Source organism: Lepisosteus oculatus, chromosome 4, assembly GCF_040954835.1.
Source record: "Lepisosteus oculatus isolate fLepOcu1 chromosome 4, fLepOcu1.hap2, whole genome shotgun sequence".
Classification (NCBI taxonomy): Eukaryota; Metazoa; Chordata; class Actinopteri; order Semionotiformes; family Lepisosteidae; genus Lepisosteus; species Lepisosteus oculatus.
The window spans coordinates 7360124-7378734 of NC_090699.1; the positions used below are offsets into that span (position 1 = coordinate 7360124).

The 18611-nt window shown below is 44.0% G+C and overlaps 1 protein-coding gene across 1 annotated transcript; it reads left to right on the forward strand.

Moving 5' to 3' along the window:
• Nucleotides 1-1722: 1722 nt before the first annotated feature.
• On the forward strand, nucleotides 1723-8156 carry LOC138238299 (zona pellucida sperm-binding protein 4-like). The gene is made up of 15 exons (XM_069188484.1): nucleotides 1723-2104; nucleotides 2532-2651; nucleotides 3394-3512; nucleotides 3632-3833; nucleotides 4174-4292; nucleotides 5969-6068; nucleotides 6141-6263; nucleotides 6346-6518; nucleotides 6649-6746; nucleotides 6827-6954; nucleotides 7121-7301; nucleotides 7389-7530; nucleotides 7610-7685; nucleotides 7796-7884; nucleotides 8067-8156. The coding sequence occupies exons 1-14, from the start codon at nucleotides 1741-1743 to the stop codon at nucleotides 7879-7881; spliced, it is 2031 nt and encodes a 676-aa protein (XP_069044585.1). The 5' UTR covers nucleotides 1723-1740; the 3' UTR covers nucleotides 7882-7884; nucleotides 8067-8156.
• Nucleotides 8157-18611: the final 10455 nt, after the last annotated feature.

Below are 18611 nucleotides of genomic sequence, written 5' to 3' on the forward strand. Positions count from 1 at the left end.
ATTACATCCGTTCTTCTTTGCTTTGACATCACTTGAGCTGAAATGCAAAAAAAGTCACGACACCCGCTCTTCCAGCACTTGGTTCAGGCCCCTCGCTTAAAGTTACGGCGGGCTGTCCTAGAGAGAAGTCGGCGGAGCACGGAGATTTTTCACGAGAAGAAACAGAATTCCACAGTGAAACGATTGCAAGTACTGTACATTACGACATTAAGATGTCTTCTTCCTTTTGAGATTTAAACCACTTTGGGGGGAAATATCATTACGCTGAAGAGTGCGAAATGGGTCGCAAATGTGAATATATGAAGGCGACTTTCATCCTTTGGAAAACCGTGTTCACATCTGTCCCTCTCTCCTTTTTTTTTACAACGAGTACTGGCAAACAGCCAGCCCCACGTGTGCGAATGGCTCGTTGGTGTCGGGAAACCAAACCGGTCTCATTCGTTAGTGCTGCGTCTGTGTCGTTGAAAGTAAATTCCCAGCTCATGTCTTTTTACCGAGATATAGCGCCTTGTTTTTCGGGTGATCACGTGACCGTGCACGGGGACTTTGACCTCCAGTAACCCCGTCTGCCGAGTTGGTGTATTTTGCACTTAATTCCAGTATCCTCTGTGCGTTTGTGTGAACAGGAAAATTACATTTGTCACCAATATCATACCCTAAATCAGAAGAGTTGCGGATGTAGCCTTAAAAGGCGAGCATTAGCAAGCGACTGCATGTTCTTAAAATGAGGCTTTAACTAGCACGTCTTCGTAACTGTGTCCTTTTAAAAAAATCTAAAGAAGTCATCGGTTTCTCATTGTGTCCTTTTTAAATCAGTATGCAAATCAAGGGCCGTTTAAAAGATTTTTTTAAAAGTTAGGATTAGTAACTTCCTGTATCACAAGACCACTGTTTTCGTACATTTCATTGTATTCGGCATACTGCACTACTTGGACATACTGTATTGCATACACCCTGGACACATCGCAGCTCTATTTATATTGAGTTTATTTTATTCCATTTCGTTTGCACTATTATCTACTATTATGTAACCTTATTTTGTAACTTGGATTTTGTGATTTTTAGCCCCGGTGAGCTCGCAGAAAAGACATTTCATTGCCAGCAACTACTGCTGCACGCTGTATTGTTGTGGAATTGATATATCAATTTTAAATAAACTCTGTCCGTAGTAGGAATACAATTGAACGGAAATTAACTTATTAAATGTTCCCGTTATGAACACACTTCTCACCTTGAACAACACTTGTTGTCATCTGCCTTCGCTTTCAAACTTCCTGCCTAATATCAGCTCGTGAGAATGTATTGTAGTACGGAGGTGTTTTCTGGCGTTTCAATTTGCTCAGGTCATCAACACAGCGGGATCTTCGAACACAGTGAAAGTTACCGCGATCTGCATTACAGCTATAATGTTAATATCATGAAGAATCATTGTGCAATTCGATCAACGGCATTTCATCACGATGTAATACGATTGTTTACAAGTTCTATTTTTATTGTCTCAGTTTAGACTGATGATACAAGAACAAGCTGATCACGCAGCGTATCCGGGCAGTCAAGCTGTGTCACGTGATTTCACTCTCAACACCGCGTCCGAAACCTCAGCGCGTGGAAATGTTCTGGACTTCCTTACCTGCTCCTGATTGGCCCACAGGACAGCCCGCGCCTCACTGTGCGTGTATATAAACCCCAGCGGCAAGAGCGATAGCTATTCCTGCTCTTGAAGTGTTTTTGTATGAAAAAATGGGGAGACGAGTGGTTGTGATGGATTTCCTTTTGCCTGGATTGTTAGCATGGCTCTGTGTTGCAGTGGCCCAAGCCCAGCTCAAGGGTCCAGGTGCTGTTTTTGGTGAAGAGGAAGAGTATGATGGTTTTGAGCCCAATGTGGGTAGTCCTGTATTCCGGGAGACCCCACCAGATGGATATGATAGTTATTCTGCTGGAGAGATGAGAGGGGTACTAAATGGGGAAGAGCAGGACTTGATGGAAATGGACTCTGATGCTGAGGGGGAAGACCTGGATAAGGACTCTGGTGCTGATGTGCAGAGAGATGTGGCAGCAGTGACAACTGGTCCCTCTGAAGCAGATCCTCCCTCCTCTGACCCTGGTAGGGAGTTTCTGCAAGTCTGTGGACTGAATACAACTGCATGGTAGTAAAGTAGCTCTGCTGTATTTCCTCTAAAAGGAATTTTGGGTGCATAGGAATGGTCATGACCATTCCTATCTGCATGCGTGCTTTGCATAGGGCTGCTTCTTCTTTCCTTTCAGTAGGTTACAGCAGAAATTCCTTCTGAAGTAACTTTCATCTAGAGTGAAGTGCATTCTTACAGATCTTCACGGGGAACAAGTAAATCTACTTTCTGTACTGAAGAGAACAATTTTGGCTGTGGAGCCTTCACCTGAAGATGGCTCCACAGCTGGAACTGTTTTTCTTTTCTCTTCAGCATGGAATAAACCTTTACTTGTTCCTTTGCTGATGCAGCTACCAACTTGAAGGTTTTGTGCCCAGTAACATTTCCTCTCTTTCCTCCCAGAGTCTCAGGGTGACCCTGAGCAGCAGCAATCCCACAGCCGCCCCCTGCTGTCCTGTGGCAAGAGCAGCATGATGCTCAAGTTCTCTGTGAGGAGGTTCAGCCGAGTCTACCTGCTGAAGGGTGAGGTTCTACCCTGCATGTACCTGCACTAGCCCTATACATGGACAGGTTGTGCCACCCTCTGTTCAGGAGATCAAAACCCGTTCATGTGCCATCTGAGCTGTAAACCAAAGGATTGTGCTGCAGTGGTATCCCCCAATGTAGCAGGACAGCCTCTCTAAACAATTGTCCCTGTACCTCAGTGGGTAAATGCACCCCCAGAATGCTCTGCTCGTCTTTGAACATTGCACCATTTCATGGGAATGGATAGGGAGATCTTGTTCCATACAGTGTATGGGGTAAAGACTTCTGTGACTTTCCTAATTCTATGAAGTCTACAGTGTCTCCAAATGAATGTGCTTTTTTGCTCAATGGATTGTATCTCCCTAAATGGGTATGTCTCTGCATGAGATGCTTGAAACCACAGGGGGGATGTTCTTACCTCGCAGAGCACAATGCTTATTTGAGTTGTTGGGGGGGGGGTTTAAATGAAGATGCAGAGTGTGGACTATTGTGCCAAGCCTCCAGTTTCTATTGTAACCAAAGAGAACCTGCATGTATTCCAGTTCAGTACCCTTTGGTCAATTAAATTGAGAGAAGAGCAGGCAAGTGTGGAGGACCAGAATTAGGGGCATGATGCAGTAGATGTCCCTAGAAAGGGGAAGACCTCTTTCTTTTTTTTTTTTCTTGCTTTCTGGTGCTGTACAGAGCTGCTGTGAAAGCCCACTTACCTGTAAGCCTCTAACACTCCACCTTCTCCCAGGCAAAATGGCTCCTCTCTTGGTTACCAGACTCCCAGAGCACTGTGGGCACAAGGTGCGGACCACCAGGAGCTGGCTGGTGCTGGTGGCTTCCTACAAAGGGTGTTACATCAGGACCTGGGTAAGGGGAAGTTCTGGGTTTGGACTCCCTGGGAGCTTGTGCGAGAGCAATAGTGCCCTAGTTGCTCCAAATGGCTCTACATCAGTGCTTTTAACCTGCAACCCTGTTCCCCACCACAGAGGAAGAACCAGCGGCAACACTACTCCCTGACCGTGAGATACTATGACAAACAGCAGAGGAAATGGGTGACTGGCACGGTGTCCTGCCATGTTCCAGTTGCCCCTCCACCCCCACCTCCCAGAGGCCTGACCATCTCCTGCAGTGAGGTGTGCATGACTGTGACCCTGCCTGCTGGCCCCCTGGAGGAGATCAAGGTTCAGAGTGAGTGACTGGGGAAGGAGTTTTACTGCTGGTCCCTGGTAAGGCAGAAGGCTGTTGCCTAGCAAGACTGCTGCCGCTTGTTGGCCACTAATGGAACAGGGGGCTTACATGGCATTTTGAACAGTTCCAGTACCCCCTAAATGTGCCTTGACATTATGGGTTGCAGCATTACACTGTGCTGATTGCTGTTTGGAGATTCCCTATGATGCAAGATGCACCTTAAAATAATAGTTGCCTCTATCCAGTGTGCCATAATGGATACCATGTATGCATTCCTGATTGGCAGGATTTCATATTGCAGGTACAAAAAGAAACTTGGATTCTTGTGTACCCTGTACAGGTTCTTCTGGCAGTCTGGTGTCTGTGCTGGACACTCCATCCTGTGGATACTCTGTGACTGCAGGGCGGCACCTGAACACCCTGACCATCCTGTACACTGGCTGCCATGTCCGGCTTGTGGTGAGGCTGGGCTTGAGCTTTGTTTCCTGAGTATTATATACACTGGCCTGTACTATGAGCAATGAACATGCCTTCCATTTCCAATTCCACCATATGCCTGAAAGTAAGACCTTGTCTAAACAAATGGGTATTGGTCTAGAAGAAGTTGGTTCAGATGACCAGGGTTAATTTGGCCTATCAAGTCCCCAAGAGTCGGACTAAATTTAGAGGGTAACTAGAAAGTGACTGTTGAGCTCGATGTGCACTCATCTTCTTAGATGACTAAAAGTAAGGCTAGTTTTAGTCATTCTAGTCAAGCAGCTTAACTTGTGTAGCTGTTAAAAAGCACAAGCCTTTGTGTAATCCCCAGAAAGGGCAGATCAAATGCAAGACGTATGAACCCTTTGCTTCAGATATCTTCCTAATCTATTTTGTGACACATGTATGGAATTTTGTCAAGTTTCATTCCATTAGAAATTTGAGGCTCCTGGCAATCCAGAGTTTGCTAATAACTGTAGTAGAATGACTGCTTGAGTTGCTTAAACCTATTAAAAGTGGGCAGGTAACATCTGCATTCTTTACCTCACTGGGCTAGTTTTTCTGATGAATAACTAGCCCTTTTGACACCACCATAGTTTAGGTGTTAATGACTTTGTGCTCTTAATGGTGTCAGGGCTGAGCTTCAGGTGTCGCAGCTCTTTTTCTTAAATGGGTGAATGCCAGCATGCTCTGTAAAATGTTGGTGCCGTGATCCTATTTCTCGCATAGCTTCACACCCAGCCACACAAGTATGTTGACCTCTTTTCTAATGGTTATTTCATGCTGTGTGCACTCCACTTCTCTGAGCATATTATCAACTTGGTTAATCACTTCAAGATGAACAAAAACTGCTTTTTTGATGGTCCCATTACCAAGCTGAAATGCAGCACGTGTGGCATGTTCGACCAATATTCACTTTAAGCGGAGCTTCTTGCACTGATCTCCGGTCAAGACAAAAGAGTAATACTTGAACTGTAAAACTGTTTATTCTTGCTTAGTCTTCTGGTTTAACTTGTAGACTAGCTACAGTGCATAAAATGGATGTTTTAATACAAGTCTCTGCATGCTGTGACTCGACAAGCACTTCAGTATCTTACAGGAGCCTTTCCTGCTTGGCTTGTCCTATATAAAATACTGCCAGGCTCCAGATTGCTTCCTTCCTGCTGAAAGCATGGAGTGCCACGAGCATTGCTTCCTTCTGTGCCTTTTCATCTTGTAAAAAGACCAAGGTGCTCTAGTTCTTAATGCACAGCAATACAGCGTGAAATGTCTCCAGTGTACACGCCTATCTAGGTACCACTTAATTAAGAAACCATAAGAATTCATGACATGAGGTGTGAACGGTGAACTTGATGTGCCAAGACATTTCAGAAGGAGTTTTGGGTGGAATAACCTGTCAGATGAGTGTGGATTCACTCCAAGATGCTCATTGTGGAATATTTTTGTGGGTATTTAGTCCTTAAAATAGGATGGGGAGGGGGGAATTAACACTGCAGCTCATTCACCTTCAGGGTGTGGGCTGTAAACATGACTTCCACTGTTCTACAGAATAGCCCTTCTGGTGGTAGTTCCTGGGTACTTTCAGATCTGGAAGTGGGGTTGGCTATCTGCAGATGTCACCAGCACAACTGTCTTATCCCTTTTTTTTCTTCTTGCAGGATCTTCACTACACTGTGAAGGTGGTGTACATTCCCAATGTTGGCCCAAGAGGGGAGATTGTGGTGTCCTGTCCCTATCGCCCCTACAAACCAAGGGAGGGTGAGTGTATAGGTTGGAGAGCTGGTAACTGGCTACATAACTGTGTTGATGGATCCAATCTGGTCTCTCCAGGATGTCAACTACCCAGGAGCCATCGGGTGCCCTGTGGTCCAGGGAGGATTTCTCCAGCCCACTGCCTGGCCAAGGGATGCTGTGTGGACCCAGGAACATCCTCTTGCTACTATCCACTGGAGGGTAGACCTCTCCTTACTGATCCAGTCCCAGGCACCTTCCTGACCAGCATAATGAAGATCCTGACATGTTCCTCTCTCCCCAGAGTGCACTGCTGACAAGCACTTTGTCTTTGCTGTCCCTCGGACCATCTCTGTACCCCCTGTGGATCCTGCCAGCCTGGTGATTGCTGGCAACGCATCCTGCACCCCTGTCATCTGTACCTCGGAGTTTGCCATCTTCAAATTCCCTGTCACTGGCTGTGGGACCCATGCTTTTGTGAGTACACTGATCCCTTTAAAATCAGTTCTCCCAGTCATTTATATAGGAGTATAGAATTGCTTTATTAGAAGTAGAAGGAACCTGCTCAAGAGGCAGTTTTTGGTTACTGACCTTGCTCTCTGCTCAGGTGGTAGGACAGACCACCATCTACTTGGCTGAGGTGGAGACACGGGCAAGACGCAATATGCAGAGCTATGGAGTCATTACCAGGGACAGCCCCTTCAGGTGAGCAGGATTTTGATCTAGATCTATTGTGCTGGCCAGCTTACCACATGGAGGAATATGGCTTGCCTCCTGCTCTGCAGGCTGTTGGTGGAGTGCCGCTATGCTGAGGGGAACCTGGCCAGCACAGGCTACCTGGTGAAGAGCCCCTACCTGCCCTCTGCTGTCCTGTCCCAGGGAGTGTTTGGGGTGCAGCTCCGGATCGCCACAGGTGAGCGGTTGATTATCAAACGGCTCCTCACGAGGGGAGTATTCAATGCGACATGGCTTGAGGGGGGTAAGAGAAATGACTGGCTATACTAGACTCCACAATGCCGTGGCTTTATGATCTGGCCACAGCATACAGCTCCACCCATCCCTTCTCCATCTTCCTCTAGACGAGAGCTACTCCAGGTTCTACCCTCAGTACCACCGGCCTCTCCGGCTCCTGCTGGGGAACCCAGTCTACCTGGAGGTGCGACTGCTGAACTCTCCAGACCCCAACCTGGTGCTCCTGGTGCACTACTGTGTTGCCTACCCCCGCTCTGGCCAGGCTGTCTGGGTACTGCTCTATGATGGGTGAGGGGCTCCTGCTTGTGCAGCTCTAACCCTGGGCTGGTCAGTGGATTGCAGGCAGGGTACTGATCATGGTGCCTCTCTCTGCAGCTGCCCCAACCCTCTGGACTACGGCCACACGTCCACCCTGCACATCCACTCCAAGCTGCCTCTGCCCAAGCACCACCGCCGCTTCCACATCCAGACCTTCCAGTTCCTGGACAGCACCTCCTACTCCTACATCAATGAGGAGGTGAGGCTTTTTGTGGTTGTAGACTCTATAGATCCATGTAAAACAACCATGACAACTTGGCATGTAATCCCTCTTCCAGATCTACTTCATGTGCTCCACAGAGCTGTGCCTACCGTCTGAGCGGCAGTGTGTGGAGGGCTGCTTTGATGGCCGCAGTGAGTCTCTATTTAAGCTCTTCTCCGTGTGTTCCTTCTGTCCATGCACATCTGATGCTTTGCAATAGTATCTTTACCTCGGGAGCCCACTATGTGATCTTCTCTTGCAGAAATCCCAGTGCTGGCGAACCCAGATGCTGACAGGCGCTGTGTCAGGACCCCCTGCCCAGGAAAGGATGAGGGCCCTAGGGACTGAGGGGTAGGTTGGTGGGGTATGAGTGTCACTAAATTGCTATGGGACCCCTTTGCATGGAGGTATTTTTTTGTTTTCAGGGATTCCAAGGCCTGATTCCTTTCTGTAATTTCTCTCCCATTGTACTCCAGAAAATCCTGTCTTTTTCCTGCACTTAATGGGGCTTCAACCATTTTTTTTTTTTTCAGGTTCTTGCCTGCTGCTTCAGGGACCAGCAACCTGTCTGAAGAGATGGTTCTGTTGGAGGAAGTCTGTCCTAATAAAGATGTTGAAAGTGATTCTGTGTCCTGTGTACCCTAACTAGAGAGGGGGATGGTTGGGCTCTTGGGCAAGTAAAATGGGTGCAATTATCCATGGTCATGTTACCAACCTGTAAGGGTCTAATGGTGTCCTTTGCCACTGAATTGTAGTCCCTGCAGGACTGGGTCTTGCTGTTGGTCAATGGAGGTTACTGCCATGGTCTCTGCCAGTCTGCTTCCATAATGAAGTGTGAACCTGACTTGGATGTTGTTGTGGGGGGGGTTATAATTCACTTGGGTAATAACTTTTGCAATTTTGTTTTATATACTGTATGTAGCATTACTTTCTCAAGCTTCACATCAGCTGAGGTTTTAGACCAGTTGCGTTGGAGAATGTTTGAAGCTCTACTCCATTGAGTGGGTTTTAGGCAGTGTAACCTTTTCAAATGGTGCTGCCTCTCTCCATCCAGATCTACACATACCCAGTTTTGTTCACTGTGAATGTAGGCACCCTGGTTAGCAAGGAGTTGTCATCCTCAATTTCAAAGAGGATGAAAATGGTTACCAACTTTTTAGCTACTGTTAGGGGTAGTAGGCGATGGTCCTCTATTTGAGGAGGAGGAAGAAGGATAATTTTATAACATTTGCACATCTAGTTGCCTGGATCTAATACGAGCGGTAGGTGCAGTGTCCTCCACAGTTAATGGGAGGAGCCCAGAAGCAAGACTTCAGTCCTGTTGCGGTTAAAAGAACATTTTTGTACTTGGCAATTGACTTCATATAGAAAAGTGTCTAATTATGTATTGTCAGATCTCTGGTGCTAATCTACACATTTCTAGATTATTCTATCATACAATGCTAAACTATCCATAGACACCAGTGAAACAATCAATATTGTTTTATGAGTGTCTTGTCCTTCTATTCCTACTATACTGTATATGTATATTTGGTAACCATGTTGTGCCACTTTCTGGTCTCAATTCTTGCTCAGCTGTTTGTATTTTCCCCCTTATTAGCCTCCTCACCTACTGTATGCAATACCGATGAACCCGATCTCCACTGAAAACGCTAAAGTCATCAGTTTCTCATAGGGTCCTTCGTGTTTCGAGCCACATATTTTAAAAAAGTTAGTATTAGTAACTTCCCGTATTACAAGACCATTGTTTGCATACATTTAATTGTATTCGGCATACTGCACTACTTGGACATAATGTATTGCATACAGCCTGGACACATCGCAGCTCTATTTCTATTGAGCTCTGAGTTTATTTTATTCCATTTCTATTGCACTATTATCTATTATGTAACCTTATTTTGTAACTTGAATTTTGTGATTTTTAGCCCTGGTGAGCTCGCAGAAAAGACATTTCATTGCCAGCAACTACTGCTGCACGCTGTATTGTTGTGGATTTGATAAGTAAACTTTCAGCATTTATACACTACTTACAGAATTGTTAATTTCAGGATTGGATTTTTGGCCCAAGTCAAGTCATGCAGTAAACGTGTAACCTGAGTGTTACTCTAACCCAGGTCATGACTATTAGTCATTACAGATCCCAGAACACTGACCGCGGTAAAGTTAGCTTGCAGTTTGAAAAGATTTTGGCATGTCTGTAACGTTTTCACGAAACCTATTAGGGTTACGAAAACACTTGCTTTGTGTAAAAAGTACATTTTGAATGTTTTCCCACCATTCATTTTGTCATTTTTCCTACATTTTTTTTGACCACACACAAATATTTTCATGTCCATATCTTTGCAAGGTAAACACAGAAAGCCTTCAACCCAAACGCATTTTAAAGACCTCGACTTGTGAAAAGTTTCACAGCCTGTACATAGAACTATCAGTGAGCTAAGTCTCTTTTTGTAAACTTATCAATGCATAATTACGCACTAACTGGAACCCGGGGGGACCGCTGTGTACACACGTTCACAACACGAGAAATACTGCTCAATACGGCTTCATGCGAAAAACCCGTATATCACCACAGGAAGCACAACAGCGCAGTCTCCAATTACCCAGACTGTAAGCACGGGAATAAAGCTTTGTCTGATTTCTGAAACTCTTTCTTTATGTCCTGTTTTCATTCAGATAAGGGTCAACTATATACACAATACTGCTGACAGCAGGAAAATTCATATTCTTTACGCAGCAGCTTATTAAAAACAGCACCCATGATGTTCAAACTGATTTTTTACACAGAAGGCTGACAGATTTGCATTCTGAATCTTTTTTTTTCTCATGCTTTTATTTAACGTGGCACTATGCACTGGGATAGGGGGATGCTGTTCAAAAGCCATTAGCATTTAAACCACAGCACCCACAATGCTGCAAGTAAGCATTTTATACACTAAGCAGGTCCTCTGACCTTTTCAAGCCTTGCTTTGGGATGTGAAACCTCTTAGTTTTTTATGATTTTTTCAATATTTCTATATTCAATATGGGACCATTAGACATGCAATACACTGGGATAGTGGGGTCTTCTTCATGACTCAATAGCTTTTTGAGCACAACACCCACAGTGCAGCAACCAAGTGTTTTAAACTCTAGGCAGTCCCCCTCACCTTTCACAACCTTGCTTTGGGTCCATCAGGGCCATGTGGAAAGAGACACTACAGTGCAGACACACAGAGACACAGCACTTTCCTTTCAACACATTGATATCTGACAGAGGGAGGCATGTAATAAAGTTAATCAAAAGTTCAAAAAGTCAAAGGAACCATAACCTATACAAATATGAATAAAAGCAATCAAAAGAAGGCCTTTGATAAACCAGCCAAACAGCCATTTCATAAACAGCCAAACACTGAAATCAATGAACCCAGTACATGGAACACAATATGAAATTCAATGACTAAGAATATTCAGTTTGACATTTTTTTAAATATTCAAAAACTTAAAATATTCAAAAAAGAAATATGAATGTACATATGTCTACATGTCTGAAATATTATTTTTCAAATGCAGTAATATAAATTAAGATATTTAATATATCAAGGCAGATCCACTAATCAAATCATGTCATGTATTAAATACTTATGCGGTTTCTTTAACCAGCTGCTTGTGGTTCCCGGAGTTCAGGCAGGACTAGCTTATCTAAACACAAAGGAATATAACTATTTTTTCAACCCCTAAATAGCAGCACCAAGTCAAAACTATCCCACCCCTTTGACACACACATGCAAATTGCTGGTGAGTCAAGACATATTTAACTTGATCAACTCAGAATTAATTCTAGCTTTTCCCCTTTAACTGAGGAACAGCAAGCTAAGTTGCAATGAAGATCTTACTCCTTCTTTCAACTGCAGTGGCCTGTTTAACATGTGAGTCTTTTCTTTTAATGCGATAATAACAAATGATCAAGCAAATTATAACAACTGGCCTCAATGTACGAAAGAGCTTAGGAACTTTAACGACTTTATTTTCTCCTTGTAGGTGTTCGATCACAAATCCTATTGACCGAGTCTGAGCCAGCAGTTAAAAAACCGGGAGAATCTCATATGCTGTCTTGTAAAACCTCGGGATTTACCTTTGGCGACTATTACATGCACTGGATTCGTCAGGCTCCTGGAAAGGGCTTGGAGTGGGTTGCACGCATCAGCTATTGGGCAGGCACCACTAAAAACTATGCCCAGTCTGTCCAGGGAAGATTCACCATCTCCAGAGACAATCCCAAAAGCACACTGAACCTACAGATGAACCAACTGAAGACTGAAGACACTGCTGTGTATTACTGCGCTAGAGACTCACAGTGAGAGAAGTGAAGCCGGAGCCCTGACAAAAACCCTTGAGTGCACAAACTGAAAGGGGACGTTAGAAAGAGGAATAATAAAACTCAACAGAAAGCACCGTGCATTCCTGCTTTAACCACTGAGTTGCAATAAAAATAATCCCATCAGGGAAGGGATTTACTGTACAGGAAACCTGAGAAAATAAGACCCTCAGATATAAAACACCTGTTAGGCAATCAGTGGTTCATAGTGTCTTATTAACACGGGATGTGTGTGTTTTTAATGGAGGTGTTACTATACACATCTCTCCACTGGCAGGGTCTCCACACTAAGAACTAGAACGAATCTGAATTCAGTCAAGGGAGTTATTGAGCTTGAAAGAGATTGTTGCTTAATTTTAGTTTCACTGTTCTTCCTGCTGTATCCTTCTGAGGGCAGAAGAGACATTAAATGTACAGGGAATTTCTAGATGAAACACTGAGAATCTGTGTAGTTTTTAACAATGGTATTATATATATCATATATGAAATGCAGTAACGCATAACATAAGTTTTACTCTAACCCAGGTTCTGACTGTCTGATGGTCAGGACACTGTTCATACGAGTAGGGATGTACAGTCCAACCAGCCTCAAATTCCACTTTGATTTAATGGGTGAAGCAGATTCTGACTCTTCTCCCTTATGTGCAAGTCGGGCTGCTGGTGCAGAAAGGCTGTCACAGTGTCACCTTGATGAGGCTGGACATTTGTACTGGGTACAGCCAATCATCTCTAAAGCTTATTTTGTGACCAATACAAACACACAGACACAAACCTGGACCTGAAAACTGCTAATGGGTTTTTTGTTATGACATTGACCAGCAGGGGGAGCTGTGGGGGAGATGCCAGTTCATTACAGTGCACACACACTCACAGGGACACTGTTGAGACATGAGTTGACCAAGTCAGCAGGAAAGTGGTGCTCCCAGAGAAAACCCATGGGGAGAACATGGCAGGCTCCACAAAGACCGGCAGCCCAGTCCAAGGCATTATCTTAGACGTATCATAAGGTAGAAATAAAAACAAAACGCTCAATACAGCCATATCACACTGCAACTCACACCTGGCTGCCCACTGAAACTCAGTAGGTGTAAGCCTGGTCAGTACCTGGATGAGAGACTCCTGGGAAAAACTAAGGCTGCTGCTGGAAGAGGTGTTAGTGGGGCCAGCAGGGTGTGCTCACCCTGTTGTCTACATGGGTCCTGATGCCCCAGTATAGTGACGGAGACACTATAGTGTAAAAAGGTGGCGTCCTTCAAATGAGAAATAAAACCAATGTCCTAACTCTCTGTAGTCATTAACTGGCTTCATTACTCTTGTTTCTCATTTTTCTCCCCCCTTCCCTCTGGTAAGTGTTATAGGAGCATAAAGGCACGAACATCCAGGTTCTGAGAAAGTTTCTTCCCACAAGCTGTCAGATTACTGAACTCTAACCCTACCACTGCCTCACACTGATGTGTTTTCATTTTCCCTGAGATGTACGTTAACTTATTGTTGTTGCTGCTGCTGTTCATGTCACGACCACCAACCAGCGGAGATCATCTCACAAAAGAACTAACCAGTACCAGCAGCGGTTTAATAATAATAACAAGCGCCACCGCACGTGTTAATCCATCAGCACACGCTCTACCGTGCGGCAGCACTATTTAAATCATCCTAACCTGCTTCTCTCTGCTCGGTATTGAGTCTATTCGGTGAGAGCTCTACCTGGCGTTTTCTGTACCTTATATTATTCTGGATTCTGGAATGCCCTTTAGCCTTTCGACTTTGGACCTCGCCTCTTGTCTCGCATTGTTTGCCACCAGAGTACTGGTATGTCGACCTACCTTACTCTTTTTGACCACGACCTCGCCTCTTGCTTCGGATTGTTTGCTTCAATCGTACCTCCTGGATACGTCCTTTGGATGAGACGTAAACCCAAGACACTGACTCTCTGCAGTCATTAAAAAGTCAGGTTGTTCCTTGAAAAGAGTAAGGGTGTTACCCTAGTGTCCTGGCCAAGTTTCCTCCTAGCTTTTCCCAGTCCTGGCCTCCTAATAACCCCAATGTATGAACTGGCTTCATCTCTCTGTTCTCCTCCCCACTGAAAGCTGGTGTGTGGTGAGAGTACTGGAGCATCATCCAGGTGGGGCTGCACACTGGTGGTGGAGGGGATCCCCATTACCTGTAAAGTGCTTTGAGTGAACTGTCTAGAAAAGTGCTATATAAGTGTAAGCAATTATTATTATTATTATTTTAGTGCACACTGCAAGACCACAGGGGACGATGGGGGCACATTGGGTAGCACTGCTGCCTCACGTCGATGGCACCCTGGGTTCAATTCCAGGCTGGGAGACAATCTCTGAGGACTTTGAATGTTCTGTCCAAGTTTGTGTGGGTTTCCTCAAGTTTCCCATGTCCAAAGACATTAGGTTAACTAGTTAGTTAGGTTAACCATTAGGTTAGCTAGTTTCAGGGAAAAGTGGCCTAGGTTGTTGTGCGTGTTTGTGTCTGTGTGTGTCTGCAAACTGTGAGCATAAAAAAAACTCCAGCACTAGAAATAGCTACACACATTAGTTGGTTCTGGCAGGTGGCTGACAGCAGGTGCTGGTTTCTAAAATGTATGACAATCTCGGAGATCTTAGCCCTCTGTTAATTCATATCAGAGGGTTCGTCCATTTCAGCATTGCTCCATGTCAGCTATCTTTGCTGATTGTGGAATGCAAAACATAATTTGAGAATCTAAAATGTATGGTCAATGCTGTTACTTGAAACAAACCTCATAGTTTACAACTGGTGATCTCTGCTCTAAAAAATGATCAGTTATGAATGATATCACCTTTTCATCTGCCCAAACGGCAGCAGGAATATTGATCAATTTATGAATATTATTATGGTCATGTTCATACTGTACCTTTAGAGCTCTTGGTCAGATTGCCTCTCCTTTGAAATCAACAAATTAGTCAAATTTGTCATTATGAGTCTCAGATTGATGAAGGACTGCATAAGGTCATGCTGAATTGTAAGGTATTGAGAACAGAAGAAATGCAATATCAATGCTGAAAGAACTCCCATCTGATTATTTCAATGCTGTTAAATTAAACAGACATGAGATGTAATGAAGAATATTTCAACACTCTAGTTAACAATAAGAGCAGTATTAAATATTCAAACTTGTTTGCATTGCATGCAAATTCTTCACTTCTTCCTGTATATAAGAGACAGTCCTTTCACTGTCTGACAGTCAAGCTGCATCTCCTCAGCATAGTCAGTGAGCACCAGTACACCATGAATTATGTCAGCATGCTGGGATTTCTTCTGCTGGGACTTTCAGTTAAAATTGAAATAAAAATAAAGTTAAAATAAAATTGCTCCTTATTTGTGTCGCTTGCTGTATGAGCTTCGTTCACAATGGTTGAATCTGATCTGATGTCTGTTTGTTTCCACAGCTGTTACAGCCCAGTCCAGCATCACACTCACCCAGCCTGCCTCTGCAGAGGCGAAGAAGCCAGGAGAGTCTCTGAAACCGTCCTTCCAGGTGTCTGGATTCCAGATAGACAGCTATAGGAAAGGTTGGATCCGACAGGCTCCTGGGAAGGGGCTGGAGTGGTTGGCCAGCTACCTTAGTGAAAGTTACAGCAAGTACTATGCCTCTTCAGTCCAAGGACGTTTCACTGCCTCCATGGACACCTCCTCCAGCACCTTCTTCTTACAAATGAACAACCTGAGAGCTGAAGACACAGCCGTGTATTACTGTGCGAGAAACACAGTGACACGACTGAACCAAGAGGCCGTACAAAAACCTGTCCTCAGCACTGAGCCCCTCTCCACACAACAGGAAACATCTGAGCCACATGTTAATGATCACGCTGTTAAAATAGAAGAAGCAGATAGCCTTTGGGTTAAAATATGTCTGAAGAAATTGATCAAATCACTATCTTTCTAAACATCTTCTTTATCACTGCTCTTACCTGTATACACACAACTTTTAACTAATCAAAATGTATGGACAGCCTAGATTAAGTATATAAATGCATGTGTGAAAGATTTGTCAGTGCTGCTGGAACATCAAAAGATTTTTACTACGTTTTTTGAGTAGAGAAACACTAGGTGGCAGCAGTCCACATGATTTTAAAGTATTTCAGTTGGATCCCTGGAGTTTACCTGGTACTTGAAAAAATCCAGTGTCCTCACAGGATGTACAGTTGTATAGCACTATTTGTTCTAGTATATAATATAGTAGTATTCATACTGTGATACTACCATATATTGAGATAATTGAAGGAAATACATTCAAACTGTATATCTGGTCTATATTAATTGCATTTAAACCTTGAAACAGCCCTTCTATTCCAAAGGATTATTTAAAATACATTCTATCACTTTGGCGAAAGTTCAGATCTTGTAGTAATCCAAATGTGCATCAATCTGAGACTCATATTCTACTATGAACAAAAGACACCCTCAGAAGCAACTTCTACTTCATCATGGAGTGTGGCCATTATTGCTATGAACTTGGAATCCTCTAGGGGGCGGCAAAAGCACAGGAAAATACCACTCTCTCCATCCATTTTCTGACCATGTTATACAACTCAGAGTCATGGAGGAGCCCGTCCTGGCACGCAACTGACGCAAGGCAGGATACACCATACATGTAACGCCAATCAATCTGCTGTGATACTAGTGCAGCGTCAAGGCAGGATACACCATACATGTAATGCCAATCAATCTGCTGTGATACTAGTGCAGCGTCAAGCCAGGATACACCATACATGTAACGCCAATCAATCTGCTGTGATACTAGTGCAGCGTCAAGGCAGGATACACCATACATGTAACGCCAATCAATCTGCTGTGATACTAGTGCAGCGTCAAGGCAGGATACACCATACATGTAACGCCAATCAATCTGCTGTGATACTAGTGCAGCGTCAAGGCAGGATACACCATACATGTAACGCCAATCAATCTGCTGTGATACTAGTGCAGCGTCAAGGCAGGATACACCATACATGTAACGCCAATCAATCTGCTGTGATACTAGTGCAGCGTCAAGGCAGGATACACCATACATGTAGCGTCAAACAATCTGCTGTGATATGAGTGCAGCGTTACCCAGCCTGCCTTTGCAGAGGTGAAGAAGCCAGGAGAGTCTCTGAAACTGTCCTGCCAGGTGTCTGGCTTTGCCACTGGTGACTATTATAAAGGCTGGATCCATCAGACTCCTGGGAAGGGGCTGGAGTGGTTGGCACTCTACCATTATGAAGGCAACACTAAGTACTATGCCTCTTCAGTCCAAGGGCGTTTCACTGCCTCCATTGACACCTCCTCCAGCACCTTCTTCTTACAAATGAACAACCTAAAAGCTGAGGATACAGCTGTGTATTACTGTGCGAGAAACACAGTGACAAGACTGAGCTCAGGGGCCTAACAAAAACCAGCCCACAACACAAAGTCTCTCTGAAAGCAACAGGAAACATCTGAGTCGCATGTCAAAGGTGGTTCAGTTAATACAGAACAAACAGATATCCTTTGGGTTAAAAATGTCTAATGAAATTCATCAAATCATTGCTATCTTTCGGAAGATTTTCAAACTTACTGCATTTGTTTTACTTTAGCACTGAATTCTAATCAAAACTAATCAAAATGCATGTACAGCCTAGATGAACTATAATTATGTGCAAAATGATTTACAGTGCTGCTGGAACACCAACGTTGTTTTTTTTGCTGTTTTTAAACAGAGAACCGCTAGGTGGCAGCAGATCACATGGTTTTAAGGTGTCGTTGTACGAACCCTGGAGTTTAACCCGCACTTGAGAGAAAATACACAGAACAGCTGCAGTACATCTGTTAAATGTGTTTATTCATTTTGAGACTTGGTTATTAAAGGGTACAGCCTGCCTAATCTCACCCACTTTTGGTGACTTACATATAAATTGTACACTTCTAGCTGACCCATTCCATTCTCATCCCTCCCTATGTCCCATCTTCGTCCTCATTGGGACCTCCATTACTGGAGGGGAGGATGGACAGTCCCGTGCTTTTCTCCAGGAAAGCACATTGCAAACACATTGGATTGACGATGGACCAGAACATAGAAACCACAAACTGGAGTGTGTACCTGCCATTGCACAAGAGACACACTGTGAGGGAGGTGAAGTCTGCACTTTGGGTGAAGTGTCAGGATTGCTCCACTGTGCTTGACCTGGTTTACTACTATTTAAGTGTAGAGACCAGCCCCTCCCCTCCAGCATATGCAAACTCACCAAGCTCAGACTCCACTTATTCTCTGTCAGTGAGGAGACCTGAGCAGAGAGACGGCTTTGACTGGTGAATTTGCTCAGTCTTGTTCTGATATAACAGAAGATATTACAATGATTTTGTTTTTTTCATCAGTATTCCTTTTAGGAGCTATAACAGGTGGGTCTTTAATATTCCATTGTGTGTAAAATTATTTTTGTTTACTGAATTAAAATGTGCATTAAAAATGTGTTAATTATATTTTACTTTTATTATTATTTCTTTTTTCTAAATGATTTACAATAACAATTCCTCAATTTGTGTCTGATTTACAGGTGTCCAGTCTCAAATAACATTGACTGAGTCTGAACCTGCAATCAAAAAGCCTGGAGAATCTCACAGACTCTCCTGTAAAGTGTCAGGATTCTCATTCAGCAGCTATGAGATGAGCTGGGTGAGACAGGCTCCTGGCAGGGGGCTGGAGTGGGTGGCTTACATTGGTACA